Below are 18,837 nucleotides of genomic sequence, written 5' to 3'. Positions count from 1 at the left end.
TCACTCAGTACAAGCACAACTGTGAACAACACAAACTTCTCTTCAATGTGTCACAGAAACACTAAGTGTGAGAGCCTGTATGACACACAGGACAGACTGTAAGCTCTGCTGGCTGCACAGCACTTTGTAGCAGTTTTCCAACATGTCCTCCACCCGTGATGTCAGTGGTGGGACCCCAGTCACAGCACTCAGCACCACCTCCTTTAAATGTATTTTATACCAGTTACTCCCGTTACTCGGTGCAACGCTTCTTAAATGTGTTTTTTCAGGATAAAACACAGCAGGTGGTGTAGAGAGGACGGCAGCTGATGGAGCAGAGGGAGGCAGACTGTGGATAAATGACAGAGTGAGAGGAGAGCAACCATGACAGAAGCACAGGTGTGGCAGATAGAAGTGGCTTTATAGACACTTATTGTCAGTCCTCGTGCATGCTGTGGAAATAAGTGTCTGTGTCATGAGGTGACATGTGAGCTTATCTTTGGTCAATAAAGCTGAACGACCAGTTTTCACTTTGCTTGTTACGCTTGTTTAGTGACGTCTGGGTTTCTGTGGAGCCCGAATTTTGATGAGTTCTGGTGAAATCATCTGAGATCATCTGAGCATCGGTGAAGAGTCAGCAGAGAAAGTGTGGGACAGAAGTTTGCTTTGGACACATGGACTGAAATCAAAAACGAACAAACAGGATTTCCAATGGACAGTATGGAGAAGTGAAAGTACACAAAGGCTGTGCTGGAACACGTGTGTTACACTTTTTGACAGCTGAGAACAAAACACAATATTTTGCATCATCTCTGCAGTGTCTCTTCTTTCCTCTGCTGTTGTGCTTTTAGTTCCAAACTGTTTCAAATGGTTTGTCAGCAAGCTGACCTCTGACCTCTGCAGTACTAACTCCTGACCCGTACAAAGAGCGGGCGTTTCTGACCTTTGACCTGCAGCTGTATGTCTCTCAGTCTCAGTTCTTCTCTCCGTCACTGATGGAGCAGGTGTAGTTGCTGCTGACAGTCAGTCGTTTGTTTTCTCAGAGTGAGGCTGAAGTCTGAACTGTTCAGAGCATCAGGTCTCATCAACGTGCGCTGCTGTAACGCCGCTTTGTCCTCTGAGATCACCAGGTATGAAACCTGAGTGCTGACAGAGCAGCAGGACAGATGTTCCCCCTCATTCACCTCCACCACCACAGCCAAGGCATGCTGGGAAACTGAGGGCACACAGACGGAGAACTGAAGTGTCTGCTGTGTGTTCATCTCAGAGTCCTCACAGGTGACACATTAGCTCCAGAACACCAAGCCAGGTGTTTGAAGCCTGACAGGGATTCTTCCCATCCAGAGGGAGGATTTAGCTGCACAACAATGAACATTAGTGTGTAGTTTAGAAACACAGACTGTGCCTGCACTGCATCTAGTGAAGAAAACTGTTACTGCGAGAGAACGAGGCTCCTTTAAAGCAGCTGATATTAAGGTTGAAAAATCAACAATAAGCTGATGTAATCAACGTTTCACAAAATGGTCAGCAGCTAAAATCTGGAGCCGTTCTTTGGTGGTAATTAACAGTTTGTTCTTGTTAGCTAATTATGTAATTAAAGGTAGCAGCAGAAGCCTTGTGTTGAAAGCCCATTCACTCACACATTCACACAGTATGTGTGTGTCTGTGTTACACTGTGGACATCCCTTCTGTTGGAGCGCCATCTTGTGGCAGGTTTAAGAAATGTTATTCTTGTAAATCCAAACTGATGCACCTCCATAGCAGACTGTGGAGGCTTTCAGTGACATGAAGACTTGATTTATACTGTCATATTCTCCTGTTACACAAAGCACAGCACGCTGAACATGGATGAACTGAAACTCCCAGCATCTGACTGAGGAAAAGCACAAATCATTCTCACACTGACTCCTGCTTGATTTTAGATTTGCTTTCAAATCCTCACACTTTCATATGAAGCACTAAATGGGCTCCAGACTGTTTATCTCAGCTTCCTGTCAAACACACTGCTGCTCACACCGAGTCTCAGTTTACTCCTCCAGCCTGGCTTAACCTGCTGTCTGTTAAAAACAGTCCCACACTCCTCTGTTTAATCCTTCTGATCAGACTCTTTGATTTTGTATTGTTTTTACCTGAAGTTGTGTTTTTGACATGGTTCTGTCTGTGAAACAAACCTCACACACACACTGCTACAGTCCTTCATACACTTAGAAACGAAGCTGCTCCTTTCCTCAGTGCTGACACATAAAGAAGAGTTGGTTTTATATCCAACACGTCTCTGTTCCAGAAAACAGCTTCAGCAGCCTCTGAGTCTGAACTTGGAGTTGGTTATAAGCCACAGGCCTGTGTGCACAGCAATGAGGAAATATAATGCAGTAAGTGAAACATGGATGTGTGGAACAGATTATCCCAAAGGTTGATTCTGTTCATCTGGACGTTCTCAGTGAAACATTTCGTCTCTCGGTCAGGTGACTCCTTTAGTCTCAGCTGACTGCAGGTTTCCAAACCTTTGTCACTGGATCACTCACTTCATCTCCAACGTGTCCCTGACACAGACAGCTGGAGCCGTTACAGCAAAATCATTGATCATCGTTTTTAGAACATTAGCTGGTGTTGGTGGGCAGGCTAGCAGTGCTAATTGTTAGCACTAGTTCTGCTGCTCTCCCTTTGTCTCTGTTATTGTTGGTCTTTAGTGAACAATATAAAGTGTCTTCATGAGACTGTTGCCTAATGTTCAAATGTAGATAACACCACCTGCACCAACCTGTTACACAGCACAACCCTCTGGTGTAGCTTTGGCTGGAGCACATATTGGCAGCTCCAGTGACATCACCACTCCATGGTGACATCATCTCTACAGACTGTGGCTGTTACATATCCTCACCTGGTAATAATAAGACTGTCCTCAGCTGCACACAGCTCCAAGATGAACAAACTGAAGTAAATACAAATTAGAGTTACGATAGATTGAAATCTTGTAATCAGAGCTAATTCTTAGTGAAACTCTCACAACATCATATCATGATCCTGGGTTAGTGTCTCGGTCTCAGATCACAACATCAGCACAGGCTTGGCTTGGGTGAGGTATTGAGTGGTTCTTGTCCATGACAGCTGCAGGTACAGTGCCATCAGCCATGCTGCACCACATGTCTGCCCAGGAACATTAGTGTGGCTGAGTCTCATGTAAACATTGTGCTAAAGTGGTGGGAAAGTGGCTGCAATACTCTCAGTATGATATCCACAAACCTCTGAGTGTCACAGAGTGGGCCTGTGCTCAGCTCACTGTGCCCCATTGAATTCTACTTGCATAGTTTTACAAGTAAAATTAAATATACAAGTTGCTCAATGATAAGTTATTGTAGTAACAACTAAGTCCATGGTCATTATTTCTTAATAGTAGCTTAAAGCTTCTGCACCAATCATGGAGCAGCAGGTTTAGAGCATGTGGATCTACAAAAGTAAGTCCCAGTAAGATGGGCTGAGCCTTACATACTAGAAGAAACATGTCATTCCCAGCAGATGAAGCGCCCTTTAAAGCAGGATCTCACTTTAAACCTAAAGAACTTGCTATGAGCATGCAGTGCATTCATGGTTATTATTCATACGATTGTGGGTAGCTAATAAAGTGCAACTATCACATTACATTTTATTATTAAATTGTTGTTAACAATCCCTTCACTTCTGCTTATCTAATTCATGGTTGCAGGATGGCTGACAGCTTCCATTAGGCAGGAGGTAATGTCCATTCTGGCCACAGTGCAACCCACAATGTGTAACTGACACTATTATATTGCATTATGTCACATTGTTACATCTTTTTAATAAATGATGACAGTCAGCTGAATTTGCTGCCCCCTTGGTGGAGGACATCAGGATCAGCAGCTGCTGCTCCATCACAAACACCCCAGAAGAACAACACTGGATCAAATGCGTCCTTCATTCCCCCGAATTTGAAGGATGGGTCGAGTGTGTCCTTCGTGGCCCACCATATCCCAGAATTCATAGCGCGGCCCAGCCAAATTTCAGCTGCCAACAATGGCGGCTGCTACTAAGTTTTAAAATTTAACGAGGGAGTACTACTTACTTACAATGAATTCCTTACACTATATAATTTTCCCGTCAGTGTTGGGGAATTCTCAATGGTGCTTGGTGCCATACCCTCAGGGACTTTAATGTTATATAAAAACACTGACAGCTCAATATCTGCCTCAGTCACTCTCCCTGATCCAGCTGAGTCAGCAGTGGGAAAAATCTGCTTTTCACAGGAACTTGGTAACAGCAATAAGAGAAGACGTAGTTTATTCCAAGAAGATATCATGTCTCTCCCATATATAGAATATCTTACTGGAACCGACATGTTCCAGATATCACCTGGAAGACAGTCTGGATGATCCCATAAATATCTAATTGTGAACAAGGTGAAGGAAATCTCATATCATCAGATCATCCAGAAACTGTGGCACATCTCTTTTGGTTCCTCTACACAGAGATTCTGGAAGAATTTAGCAGTTTTGTTATTGTCTATAGTTTAAGGGAGTTTTCTTTACGATGGGAAAATGTTTTATTCTTTTTCTTTAAGTTCCCCAGGAAGAATGATAAATGTTTTTTTATAAAAAAAATTGTTAATACTTTTAGCTATTTTATATCCATGAATGTAAGTTTATTAATAAAACACCATATTTCTGCCTTTTTATAAGGATATGAATTGTACATACAATCAATTTCAGACTCAACCAACAAAAAGCCTCTCAGAACAATATTTATATGTTGATTTTTTTCGCCTACTCATATCATAATTTTTTTACTCCTGGTTCTGTATGTTCATGTTCTGTTCTTTTGTAAACTTCATCTGTTTGTATGTTGTATACTCAGTGTGTTTCAATAAAGTTCGATTTAAAAAAAGGTACGTTCTAAACGAAGCTTCAGACGTCACTGATCACGTGACTCTGGCCAAACGAATCAAGCCTCGACACGGTGCTTCTGAAGCAGTGCGTTGATCTTTCTGACACACGCACCGGAGCGTCAGCTTCAAGCGGACCATCACTACGTCTCACATCTAAAGGTGTCAAGGTAACTTTGAACTGAGTTCAGTCAATCTGGAGTTTTTCCAAGTTTTCTGTTGCTCTCTGTGAGAGAAGAGCGTTAAAGGCGGGGCTCTCCAGAGTCCAGCAAAACCGGAAACCACAGCTGGGTGTGTGTAAGTGTGCAAACCAATAGAATGCATCGTGGTGGGGGGGCATCACGGGCAAGAAAAAAATAAAATAATCGGTCGTACCCATGCTTCCCCGACGTCATGCCAGCGCATATTGGGAAATTCGTAGGCACCGATCGGTTTTCTATCAGCCATTTGCTGGGAGTAAGGGCGCCCTCCGTTTGCGAGGTGCGCCTGCTGCTGGCGGCACAGGGAGGAGAGGGCGGGGCGGCGGGGAGTCTCTGGCTGGCTGGAGCGGCATCTAATAACCAACTCGCAAAACAAAATAAAAACAACAAACAGATATTATGATACAGACTTATAATCTGCACCGATGTTTTTTCTAAATTCTATAAAGTGAGCGCTAGAGCCCTCGGTGCGCCTGCGCGCTGCTGAAGTCAAAGTAAACTTTATTGTCATCTCCGCTACAGACAGTCCAGCATATAGAGAGACGAGACGACGAAGCTGCAGTTACAGCGGTGCAAGTAAACAAACAATAAATATAAGAAGAGTAAGAAAATAAATCTACACTTTAGGACTCGGGGTAAAGGATCAATAACAATTTAAATTTATAATTTACAGTTTGATGATTTAAAGTCTCACACAAGCCGTCAAAAGGGGCGGGGCCGGCTGCTTCCAAGTAGAGCACATTTCATTCATAATGATGTAAATCCAAGCCCATCATGGATTCACGATCTGAATCCTGGGTTGTGTGAAATCCCAGAAATCAACCTTAGACAAAGTGAATCTGTGAACTAAGGTGTAGGTCTGTTAGGTTAATTGTGGATAATGGCAGCTCATCCTGAACCAATCAGACTAAACTCCAAACAATACATTATGTTACAGATTTTAATATTAATTAGTCATTGTTACTTGTTGATTTGTCCTTTTCTCATTGTGTGACGAATTATGACGACTGTTTGGTAGCTGTTATTGTCTCTCTCTTCATGTGTGTTTCTCTGGTGAAACAATAGTTTTGTGTTAATGTTAGGGCTGCACGATTTTGCATAAAATGAGAATCACGATTTTTTGGCTTAGAATTGAGATCATGATTCTCTCATAAGAATAAATAAACATAAAAACAACAAACGTCTCACGTTTTGTTGTTGCAGCAAAATGTTGTCCTGCTTGAAATTCCGTCTCCACCGTTGCTCGACGCTGCGTGTACAGAGCAGGTAGTGCAACAATAGAAAAATAGTTGCGGGACGGCACTGTGTAGCGTTTGTCTAGGGTGTTGATCGTTTTCCTAAATCCCTCGTTTTGCACAGTGTTGATGGAGCCATATCTTTGGTCAGGTGATAAGTGATAGCCTCCGTAATGTCTTTGTGCCTGCGGGAGTTCGACGGGTATAGGGAAGCGCTGTATAAGGTTCCCGTTATTGATGTTTGGGTGGTTGACCGGGACGGATTTTCTCCTGTCACTTTCTCGTCATCCCTGACGTGCTCTCCGTTGTTGTTTCCCTGCTAATTTTAGCATCACACAGCACAGCTTCTGTATCACGTGGTATAAGGCTCCGCCCTTGTCATTTGTTGAGCAGGAAGAGTGAGCGCTTGTTTTTATGCAGAGTACGTCCCGGATCAAAATGTGAAGTTTTACAAATCACCACTCCTGTTATTCATGATGATTTCAATAACATCACATAATAACATGTAACATCCTGTAAGCACAGTCTGCCTTTGTCTTTTCTCTGCAAATGAACATTTTCAGCCAATATAGGTAATACATCAACAATGCTGCCGTGGCTAAGTTAGGAATATTTATAATGTCATTTCCAAAACTTGCATATGATCTGCAATTTGTAGCAGATCTACTGACTGTCACAGAGCAGCTGGAGCAGTCTCAAATGCAGGTCAGTCCACTGCTGCCACCTGTGGCCAAGTGCAATAGCTAATGCTGGATGAACTCGTGACACATCTGCACCTGTTTCTATGAACACATTGAGCAGAGTCTGAGTGGCTGCACTTACACTGGTGCATTCAAACATATTGAAAGATGCCAGCGATGTGGATTGTCAAGACTCAAACCAACCATTGAGCAAAGACAGCAGGGATCACTTGTTTCTGTTTGTTATACAGCCAGATTTACTCGTGACACACATGTGCAGCTGCTTTATCACCTATTCTGAATTTGTTTCAAGCACAATACATTTGTTACACATGTTGGGATATTGTATTTGTTTTAAATGTTATATCCCTATGTGGTATGTGACTTGTGTTGCCATGACGCCAGGTCTCTCTTGGAAATGAGATTTTTAATCTCAATGAGATTTTTTTTTTACCTGGATAAATAAAGGACTAATTCGTAACTTTCAGTGTTTTCCGGTCTTCCAAAAGAAGAAAAAGCTTCAACTACATGACATGCAGTTGTGTATTTGTTTTCACCTTATCATACACTTGAAGTTTTACAAATCACCACTTCTTTAGTGAATATCATTTCAGTCTCAGACAATCTCGTTTCTCTTACAGAGGTTGAATGCACCTTCTGCGGATGGCGGTACCACACAGTGTGCGTGGACTTCCCCTGCACAGAAGGCAAATGCTGTGAATGCTAAATAAACAGAAACAAATGATCCCTGTTGTCTTTGCTTGATGATTGGTTTGAGTCTTGACAATCCACATTGCTGGCGTTGCATCTTTCAATGGCAGCAATGGCAGGTATCAGTGCTCAAACCTTTTGTGTTTGTTTCCAACAAGTTGCCCACCTCGGGAAACAAAAATGTGTTCTTTTACTTGTCAGATGAACATATGAGCCACTTTGACTCTTCAGTGCAGTGTGGAGCCTAACAAAGATCTGTTTTGTGTCCCAGCTGATCAGCAGGAGGAGGAGAGTCTGACGGAGCAGCAGAGGAACATTTTCAGCTACTTGGATTCAGCTCAGCCACTACAGAGGAAACAATGAGCTCAACACAGAAGGTGACAGACAGAGCAGGACCATATGACCAAAGATATTTATCACCATATACATTTGAACATTTGCCATAACGATGTAGCTGACGATAGAATTGACACCAGACAAAATACTTTACAGCTGCACAACTTTATTAAAAACCCATCAATGTATTTTCACTGAAACAAGCAGCTGTTGTTTATGTGCATTAAAGTTATATAAAAATGTAACAGTGCAAATGCAAATTCCTCACTGACAGTTTAACCAAAAGGCGTTTCCAGTGGAAACTGGCCGACACATCCTGAGCATAACCATGTATAATATCCACTAAACTTCAGAAGAGGTTATACAGTCGTGGCCAAAAGGTTTGAGAATTGCATAAATATTGGAACCTGGAGAAGTTGCTGCTTAAGTTTTTATAATAGCATTTTGCCTGCACTCCAGAATGTTATGAGGAGTGATCAGATGAACTGCATCGTCCTTCTTTGCCATGAAAACGAACTTAATCCCCAAAAAGCCTTACCACTGCATTTCATTGCTGTCATCAAAGGACCTGCTGAGACCATTTCAGTGATCGTCTTCTTAACTCAGGTGAGAATGTTGGCGAGCACGAGGCTGGAGATCATCATGGCTGTATCCCGATTCAGGTTCTGCAGCTTTAAAGTCCTCAAGGGCCACGTACTCAAAGACCGCTAAGGCCGAAGTGCTGACTTCTGCTAAATGGGTCAAACTGGGCAGAAAGTCTACAAACACATAACATCCTTATAGAATATGATGTAACACTATAGATCAACTTAGCTCAGAATATATAAAGCATATAAACAGTTACAGCAATGTGATGCAACAAACACAGCAGCTACTGATCCAAAATACTCAAAGCTTCATAGAACTGAAACCAACATTTATTTTAGCTCCATTCTGCTGCTGATACAGACTTTAGGTTTCTGAACATTAAACTTGTTGCTGCCTTTCATAGTGTGTAACTTGAAGGCCCTGAGTAATTTCTCCCACACTGGAAACACTGGGATGATCACATTATTTGAACATTACCTAATAAGACTGATTCAGGACAGACAGTTATGTTAAACTTTCCTAGCAGTCCTTCACAAACAGGGAACAGTCTGTCTATTCTCTCCATCTGTCAGCTGCTGCTGGCTCTTCCTCCTCCTCTTCCTCACACACTGCTGAGTTTGTCCTGGTGGATCATCAGGGCTGCAAAGCCTCACAGATGATGTGCAGCAGTGGGTCCCTCAGTCTGTCCTCACTCTGGACACTTGCAGTCGTCACACATGGAAATCAAATGTGTGATAAGCTGCAGGATTCAAACACAAGTGTAACTTATAAACACATGTTCATACTTTTATTCCACAATCAGAGAGAAAGAAACAGAGAGAGAGTGCAGGACAGACAGACAGGTGACAGTCTCAGGTGTACACACTGCTACACAACAGCACCAGAGAAGCAGGATTTAGTGTTTGTGTTATTACGAGTGTAAACAAGAAGAGTTCCAGATGGTGCAGTGGACACATGTGTGACTGCTGTGATTAAAGCATCTTTCTTTCAGCTTAACGAGTGAACCGTCAGCTCGTTCAAACACACGTTAAAGTCTGTTTGGCTCGACACCACCGAACAGAGGCAGCAATATAACACAGCTAACATTAACAGTGCAGTGAATCCTGCTTGTGCCGTGATATTCAGGACTGCAAACCGAGCAGCATCACTGACTTTCAGCTTGTTGTGTTTGTGGATATATGACTGACTTTAATTATCCACAAAATCATCACATTCTCTGTCAGATTAAGGTCGACTATTGAACGGCGTATATTTTAAAGGCTTTAAAACCAAGTAAACGCTGAAAGTACAAACATCACTAATGTCACATAACTCTGCCGACAAGGCATAGCTATGGCTATGAAATGCTCTTTGTGTATCGCTTCTTCATTATGAAAGATGTCATTAATGCACTAGTAATGTCTCATCTGGAGTATTGTTCAATCATTTGGTCAGCAGCTAATAAGACAGATCTTAACAGACTTCAGTTAGTCCAGAATAAGGCGTCCAGATTAGTGTGAAGATGTTCATACTATACTAATATTGATAAAATGCATAATAACCTTTCTTGGCTTCCTGTACAGGCTAAAATATTCTATGGCTTACTTGTAGTTCTAAAGAAAGCAATTCTGTTAAACACACCACATTTATTCTGCTCAGCTGCAGTATCCAGATGAAATACATCATCATATTACACAGTTTTCAACAAGCTGCAATTTAGTAAATGCTCGAGTTAAAAGTAACATTTTGTAAAACTGTTACATTTAGAGCAACTTTTAAGTGGAATAAGTTGCCTTAAAAAATTAGAGAATTATTCAAAACTTCAATGAACACTTAAAAGCCGATTTACAGAGCTTTTAGTTGTTGTAAATATTGTAAGACATGATTTGTTTTTGAAATTTGTGTAATGTGCCTCAATGTTATTGATATTATTATTATTATTATTATTGATTGCTTATATTTTAACAATTGTGAAACCTCACTGTGGATGTAAGAGTGAAATTATGTGGATATCTTGAATCCACTTTATTGTGTAATATTTTATGTGAGTATTTGACGGAAGACGAGCAACATCTGTTGTGGAAGCTAACGGGGTTCCTTTAGAATAAACAAACACAGGATTTATTATCACTGAATAATTATGTATAAATCTATACAAATTATAGAAATATGTAATAGGAAACAACAAAATGATCTAAATTATAAAATAGTGTGTGTGTGCGTGTGTGTGTGTGTGTGTGTGTGTGTGTGTGTGTGTGTGTGTGTGTGTGTACACAATCAGGAGGGATGGGCATGATTTTAGTGTTTGAACAGTCATGAATTATCTTTAACAGCAGGTTGGATGTAATGTGTTAGAACTACCAGCAGGTGGGGATAAGAGACCTTTAAGGTGTTTGGTGCCACGCTCCACCTTCAGGTTTAAAACTAGTGTTAATGGAGTTTGAAGGTTGAGTTTGTTCCACGACTGCATTTCACTCACTGCCTCTGTTTGTATCTCTGTCACTGCAGGACCAACATAGAGCCAGAAGTCAGCGCTCTCAGGAGGCCGACAAACCTCACAGAAGAAAGGGAGAGAAAAAACACACCTGTGACGAGTGTGGGAAGGGTTTTACTGTGAGGGCTAAACTAAAACAGCATCAGGTCATCCACACTGGAGAGAGACCGTTCAGCTGTGACTTGTGTGGAAAGTCTTTTTCCTGGAAGGGTTACCTAAAAAGACACCAACTCATCCACAGTGGAGTTAAAGCGTACAGCTGTGATCAGTGTGGCAGAGCTTTTACTCAAAGTAGCAACTTACAGAAGCATCTAGTTACCCACTCTGGAATTAAGCCATACAGCTGTGATCAGTGTGCCAGAGCTTTTATTCGCATGAGCCACTTACAGAGTCATCTAGTTACCCACTCTGGAATTAAGCCATACAGCTGTGATCAGTGTGGCAGAGCTTTTACTCGCATGAGCCACTTACAGAGTCATCTAGTTACCCACTCTGGAATTAAGCCATACAGCTGTGATCAGTGTGGGAAGGGTTTTACTGTGAGGGCTAAACTAAAACGGCATCAGGTCATCCACACTGGAGAGAGACCGTTCAGCTGTGATTTGTGTGGAAAGTCTTTTTCCTTGAAGGATTCCCTAAAACAACACCAACTCATCCACAGTGGAGTTAAAGCGTACAGCTGTGATCAGTGTGGCAGAGCTTTTAGTCACAGTAGCCACTTACAGAGGCATCTAGTTACCCACTCTGGAATTAAGCCATACAGCTGTGACGAGTGTGGGAAGGGTTTTACTGTGAGGGCTAAACTAAAACAGCATCAAGTCATCCACTCTGGAGAGAGACTGTTCAGCTGTGACTTGTGTGGAAAGTCTTTTTCCTTCAAGGGTTCCCTAAAAACACACCAACTCATCCACAGTGGAGTTAAAGCGTACAGCTGTGATCAGTGTGGCAGAGCTTTTACTCAAAGTAGCAGCTTACAGAAGCATCTAGTTACCCACTCTGGAATTAAGCCATACAGCTGTGACGAGTGTGGGAAGGGTTTTACTGTGAGGGCTTCACTAAAACAGCATCAGGTCATCCACACTGGAGAGAGACCGTTCAGCTGTGACTTGTGTGGCAAGGGTTTTACTCTGAAAGCTTCACTAAAACAGCATCAGGTCATCCACACTGGAGAGAGACCGTTCAGCTGTGACTTGTGTGGGAAGGGTTTTACTCTGAAAGCTTCACTAAAACAGCATCAGGTCAGCCACACTGGAGAGAGACCGTTCAGCTGTGACTTGTGTGGAAAGTCTTTTTCCTTCAAGCCTTCCCTAAAACAACACCAACTCATCCACAGTGGAGTTAAAGCGTACAGCTGTGATCAGTGTGGCAGAGCTTTTACTCACAGTAGCAGCTTACAGAGGCATCTAGTTACCCACTCTGGAATTAAGCCATACAGCTGTGATCAGTGTGGCAGAGCTTTTACTCACAGTAACAGCTTACAGAGTCATCTAGTTACCCACTCTGGAATTAAGGCATACAGCTGTGACATCTGTGGAAAAACTTTCAGCCAGAGAGGGAGCCGAAATACACACCTACGCATTCACACCAGACATGATGTGTACTGCTGTGAACAGTGTGGCAAATACTTTACAACAGACGCACACTTACAACAACACATGTTTACCCACACTGAGGAGAGACCTTATCAATGTGACCTGTGTGAGAAGACTTTTAAATCTCCACGTTACCTGAGCCTACACCAAGAGATCCACACCAGAAAGAGACTCTACAAGTGCAGCTACTGTGAGGTATGTATTTATATTGTTATCTTGTCATTTTAGCCTGACTGTTTGGAACAACTCTGCTCATTAAACTGTGTTAGCATGTTAGCAATTCTACTGCATGGAAAAGCAGCTCTGAGTGATTGTTCAGATTTTCCTTTCAGTTATGATTTTAGTATTACTGTAGTATTATGGTGGTAGTATTGTAGTTATTGCAGCCCAGTAAACTGAGTGTGTTAACTGAAACAGTCAAATGTAGTTGGACGTCTGCAGAGATGCTCTTTATTTCAGGCGACGTTCAGGATACAAATGTTGAAGGACTGACTTACACTGTCTTTGTGTCTTTGTTTAGAAGCAGAGCGACACAGATGGATCCAGTTCTCAACCCTGTCATCACTGTGGTGGTGGGAAAGACTTTCATTGTGACCTCTGTGGAAAAACTTTCAGTTGGCAAAAGACCCTAAAAAGACATCAACGTAGACACACTGGAGACAAACGGAAATACTGCAAAGAATGTGGGAGAAGCTTCACCACACCAAGTGATTTAAAACAACATGAACTGATTCACAGTGGGGTTAAAAAGCACCTCTGTGATCAGTGTGGGTCATCCTTCACCACTGCAGGTCAGCTTAAATCACACAAACGAGTCCACACAGGAGAGAAACCACACATGTGCAGACACTGTGAGAGAAGCTTCTCACAGTCAGGTCATCGTAACATTCATGAACGTTCACACATGGAAGGAAACTACAGCTGTGACCAGTGTGACAAGAGCTTCAGGAATCTCAGTTCATACTCTGCACACAAACGATCCCACGTTACTAATAAACTGTTTCACTGTTACCAATGTGCCCAAACATTCACCTCATTGTCTGCTCTGTGCAAACATCAGCGCGATCACTCAGGGCTGAAATCACTCCCATCACTGGATCACAGTGAATCTGAAGACACAGAAAGATCCTCTGGTTTCTGTGTCAGACTCAAAAAGCTTGAGATCAGGCTCCACAGAGTTCAGATAGAATCATTTAAACTTGTGTTGAACTGAACTGGTTGCTGGGCTGAAATTCTACATAATACAGATCTACATGGGATCTTCTTTTCTGTTTTTTACTGAGTCAGTTTTGTCCTTTTTTCTCTGTCCTGATTTTGCTCGTCTGTAAATGATTGAAACTCAGTCAAATAGTTCATTGTTCTCCAGCAAAACGTTTTGGAAACTCATGTTTAACCTTTAAAACTCTGACATGTTTTAGCACACAAGGCTTAATCGGGGAGTTCACTCATGATTGGACCATGAGAACAAAGGTTTTTAGTTCTTTCAAAGAGAGTCTTGGAGATGTTTGATGTTTCTGTTTTTCTGAAACCACCTGAAAGAAAAACTATTTTTCTTGCTTTATGTAGTGTGGAAGTTTTTAATGTTTCTTCATCTGTGATGTTCTTGAATGTGTTCACGTGAAGATGGTACAAATAAACTGTCCTTTCAGCTTTAGCTCCTAATTTATTCATTATTTATGGATGTAGCACAGCAGCCGTCTCTTGATTAACACATGGAGGGCTCGGGATCTGATGGTGTCGTCTCCCTAATTTGCCCACTCAGTAAATCTCACTCATGGCCAAGAAATTGAAATAAACCTTGTTTCCCTGCTGGATAGTGATCCACTGTAACTCTGCTACTCCTTCCTGTTTAGGATTTCTGTGGCTGAAGTAAAATTCCCTCCATCCATCACTTATCCCAGCTAACCCAAAGTGAAATAAAGTTTTGCTCGTCTTAAAAAAGCATTACAATAATGGGCATTACCAATGCAAACTGAATGATACAGAAGATGAAAGAAGATACTTTGATCAGTTAATAAAGCTCATGATCTTGATTCATTGTGGCTGCTACACAGATACTTCTGGGTCACTTTTCTCAGTTAGGAACCTTCCTCACCAAACTGACTGTTGGACCACACCCCTGGTTTTATGAGAAATTATTTCAGCCATGATTTCTCTTCCTGTATTTCAGAGTAAAGACTGAAGTGACAAATGGAAGCATGTTTAAAAAACACAATGTGAGAGAGACGTTGAGGTCCTTAGAAGTTACCCTGGGTTTTTCTGTCACCCTGCTAGATGTTACACACCTTGTTATTGGACTGATTTCTACTGCTGGGCCCTATTTCAAGAAGCCGGTTTAGAAAACCCAGAGTGAAAAACGATACTCAGGGTTGAGTAACCCCGAACTGTCCAACTCGGAATATTCGGTTTCAGAAAGGCTGATAACAATTAGTTCAATCAACGCGGAGTTGCTTTAACCCCAAGTTAAGCGCGCGCACGAGGATACATAAAGCCCTGATTAGTGGAGCACAGATTAAGCAAGTCACCATGGAGACGGAGGGAAAGAAGGCGCGGTCAATGTATTTTACAGCGCTTGAGGCCGAAATTCTGATGGCAGCATATGCCGATAACATGCAAATTCCGCGGAAAAAAGTAACACAGCCACAGCTGCAAAAGAAAGGGAGCATGCATGGCAAAACATAGCCGACAGAGTCAATGCGTGAGTGTTAATTTAAACATTGATCTAGGGATTTCCACCCATTTAACACGTTATTTTATTATATTTTATTTTATTTTTTATTTTATACATTTTATTTTGTGATGTGATGTGAGAGCAGGTGCAACCCAACAGGCCCCAAACGTTCCTAGCAGCAAGTAAAAATGAAATATAAAAATATAGTCCAAACAGGTAAGGTGTAATTGTATTACGAGCCATAGTGCTTGGTCTGTTTGTCCTATGTAAATCAATTGCAGTTAGAGGCTACATTAATTTTCTTTCTGTGAGCACTTATTGCAATTATCTGAGCACATTACAAGTACATATTTGCTTAATCTGTATGCTCAAATGTACCCATTATAGCCACTAGAAAAAAAGCAGAGGCCCGAAAAACAGGTGGGGGTCCTCCACCACCACCACTCACAGAGGCTGAGTAGTTGGCTTCCACATTTGTGATAATGTTGGCATCACATATGATCTTCACAGTGCAGAGAACACAAATTAGCATCCATTACTATAATGAAATAATTTGTTAGTTTGAAATGCTACAGGGAACTATGTACCTGTACATTAATGCTGTGGAAAGACTTCCTGTTCACATAGTCTCCTTCATTTACTGAAGGAGCAATGATTGGAATGTGAGTGCCATCTATACACGCCTGGGAATCCTGAAAATAAATGTAAAATTTAAGTAGTAGTTCAAGTATCACCACATCATGAATTGAGTTTTGTTCATCCTGATACCTGCAATTTTGTGGAATCTCTCTTTGATAAATCTTGTGGGTCTATGACCGGGGAACACCACAAACGAGTGCAGGAGACGTTTCAGTGCAACTGTAACATTCCTGACTGCCCGACAGACGGTAGCCTTGGAAACGTGCTCAGCGTCATCAATATTATACAGAAAGCTCCCGTTTGCAAAAAAATGCAATACAAATAATATGTACAGAACTGAGAGAATGTCCACAATGTGTCACATGAGCAATATTAGGCCTGAGGATGTTATTCAAATAAATTATAGATTGTGCTGAAAAACGGTAACGTTCACACAGAAAATCATCAGGAAATGGTAAAATGTCCAAACGCGCTCTAATCACTCTCTCCCGGCAGAGAGCTCTGCGGAGAATTTGGGCTTCAACATCTACTGGCTCTTCAAGGAAGGGGCACGCCATGTCTGACACTTCCTACAGTCAGGTTTCCGACAAAGAGGCGGAGAAAGTCAGGGTTAGTTGGAGTAAACCTGCTGGGGAGCAGGTTAGCTTCACGGAGTGTCATAGTAACTCAGTCAGAATTAATCTAAACTCGCTTTGTGAAACCGAAAACCCAGAGTTTTCGTTAACTCAGGGTATACTTACTCAGAGTTTGCACTAAACCGGCTTCTTGAAATAGGGCCCTGCAGTCTATCTGGGTCAGATATAAACCAAGTTTAGGTGGAGTTTATTTTCCTTGTGCTGACTTTTTACAGTCAGTTACAATAACTCGTACTGCTACTAGCTAGCATGACGGAGTTTCTATACAGCTGGGTGGTGCTGTGATGTTACTGATAGTGAACTTTATTTTAGTAGAGTTTCCAACCGTCCCGTAAAAAACTGAATTGTTCTGTATTCAGAGAAAATATTACGCATTTCGTGTTGAGCTGAGAAGGAACACAGTTTGTCCCGGTGTTCTGTCAAAACATCCTACCGTAGCGTAAATTTATGGTCTTGTCTATCAATCCGTGCTACCTTATCAGAATATGCTACCTTACGTGGTTAATGGCTCCGTTGTATAGGTAGCGTGTTCAGATGGCCCAATGACACTATTAAAACATGCTTCCTGCTTGGATTTATATAGGTAGCATGTTCAGATGGCCCAATCACTTCAAAACTTTGAGTTATTTCGCTAGGACGTTAATAACATGCTTCCTGCTTGGATTTATTTAGGTAACATGTTCAGATGGCCAAATCACACTATTAAAACATGCTTCCTGCACACAATCATCTAATGTTGACAAAGAATACAAACACACATGGAGGGGAAAAGACAGCTGTTTTTATTTGAAGTTGTTCTGTGTTTTCCTTACATTTTTTTGCATTTATATTCTTCGTTGCTCTCTTTATATTTTTCACATTCAAAATGTGCCCATCTTTGGCAAGATTCACACTGCACCTGGAAAGGAAAAATAAAACACTCATATTCTGTTTGGTGAATACTATTAGTCAACATTTTTATCATGATTGGCAAGTAATGATACTAAGACTTATGTGTTTCTTTTCTTTTGTTTTGCTTTACCATTTCAATCATGCTGCGGTCAGCATTAGCATCTAACATGGAGCAAACAATAAGATAAGATAACCTTTATTAGTCCCACACGTGGGAAATTTGTTTTGTCACAGCAGGAAGTGGACAGTGCAAAAGTTATGAAGCAAAAATTAGAATACGATAAGAATAAATACAGTACACAGCTGTACAGAATAGAATAAAATAAAATACTATATACAGTAGAATAAAATAGAATAAAAATATACAATAAGATAAAAATAGAATACAAATGCTATATACAACTGAGTAAAAATACAACGATGCCAGAAAAGATTATTGCACTTAGTATTATTGCACATGTGTGGATTGTGTGTTTGTTCAGTTAAAGTCTTTGTTGTGGAGGCTGACAGCAGTGGGGAGGAAAGACCTGCGAAATCTCTCCGTCCCACACCGTGGGTGCCGCAGTCTCCCACTGAAGGAGCTGCTCAGTGCTGTCACAGTCTGCTGCATGGGGTGGGAGATGTTGTCCAACAGGGATGACAGCTTAGCCACCATTCTCCTGTCACTCACCACCTCCACTGGGTCCAGAGGGCATCCTAGAACAGAGCTGGCCCTTCGGATCACCCTGTTCAGTCTCTTCCTGTCCCCAGCAGAGATGCTGCCGCCCCAGCAGACCACACCATAAAAGATAGCAGAAGCCACCACAGAGTCATAGAAGGTCTTCAGGAGTGGGCCCTCCACTCCAAACGACCTGAGTCTCCGCAGCAAGTACAGCCTGCTCTGCCCTTTCCTGTAGAGGGCGTCTGAGTTATGATTCCAGTTAAGTCTATTGTTCAGATGAACACCAAGGTACCTGTAGCTGTCCACAGCCTCAATGTCCATACCCTGGATGTTCAGTGGTTGCAGTGGAGAATGCTTGTGCCTGCGGAAGTCTACCACCAGTTCCTTGGTTTTACTGGCGTTGATCTGGAGGTAGTTCAGCTGGCACCAGTCCACAAAGTCTTGGGTCAGACCTCTGTACTCCTTGTCTTCCCCATCAGTGATGAGGCCGACTATTGCAGAGTCATCAGAGAACTTCTGCAGGAAGCACTGGGTGGAGTTGTGGGAGAAGTCTGCAGTGTAGATGGTGAAGAGGAACGGAGCCAGAACCGTTCCCTGTGGGGCCCCCGTACTGCAGACGACCCTGTCCGACACACAGCCCTGAGTCCTC

At 42.0% G+C, this 18,837-nt stretch overlaps 2 protein-coding genes across 2 annotated transcripts in view; both read left to right on the top strand.

The window, feature by feature from the left end:
- Positions 1-18,837, top strand: part of LOC147336599 (protein NLRC3-like) — an 84,905-nt gene that overhangs the window by 56,887 nt on the left and 9,181 nt on the right. The gene's annotated exons all lie outside the window — the stretch shown is intronic.
- LOC147336600 (uncharacterized) lies at positions 7,824-18,451 on the top strand. Its single transcript, XM_086265440.1, has 4 exons — positions 7,824-8,079; positions 11,114-12,886; positions 13,212-13,561; positions 18,424-18,451. Exons 1-4 carry the CDS (start codon positions 8,062-8,064, stop codon positions 18,449-18,451), a joined length of 2,169 nt encoding a protein of 722 aa, XP_086121566.1. The 5' UTR covers positions 7,824-8,061.

The sequence above is a fragment of the Aulonocara sp. 'chitande type north' Nkhata Bay genome, linkage group LG3 (assembly GCF_057382095.1).
Source record: "Aulonocara sp. 'chitande type north' Nkhata Bay isolate Kocher_YH1m ecotype deep benthic linkage group LG3, A_spYH_male_GT1.1, whole genome shotgun sequence".
Classification (NCBI taxonomy): Eukaryota; Metazoa; Chordata; class Actinopteri; order Cichliformes; family Cichlidae; genus Aulonocara; species Aulonocara sp. 'chitande type north' Nkhata Bay.
Note: the sequence above shows the minus strand (reverse complement) of the source record. Positions and strands in the feature narration are given on the sequence as shown.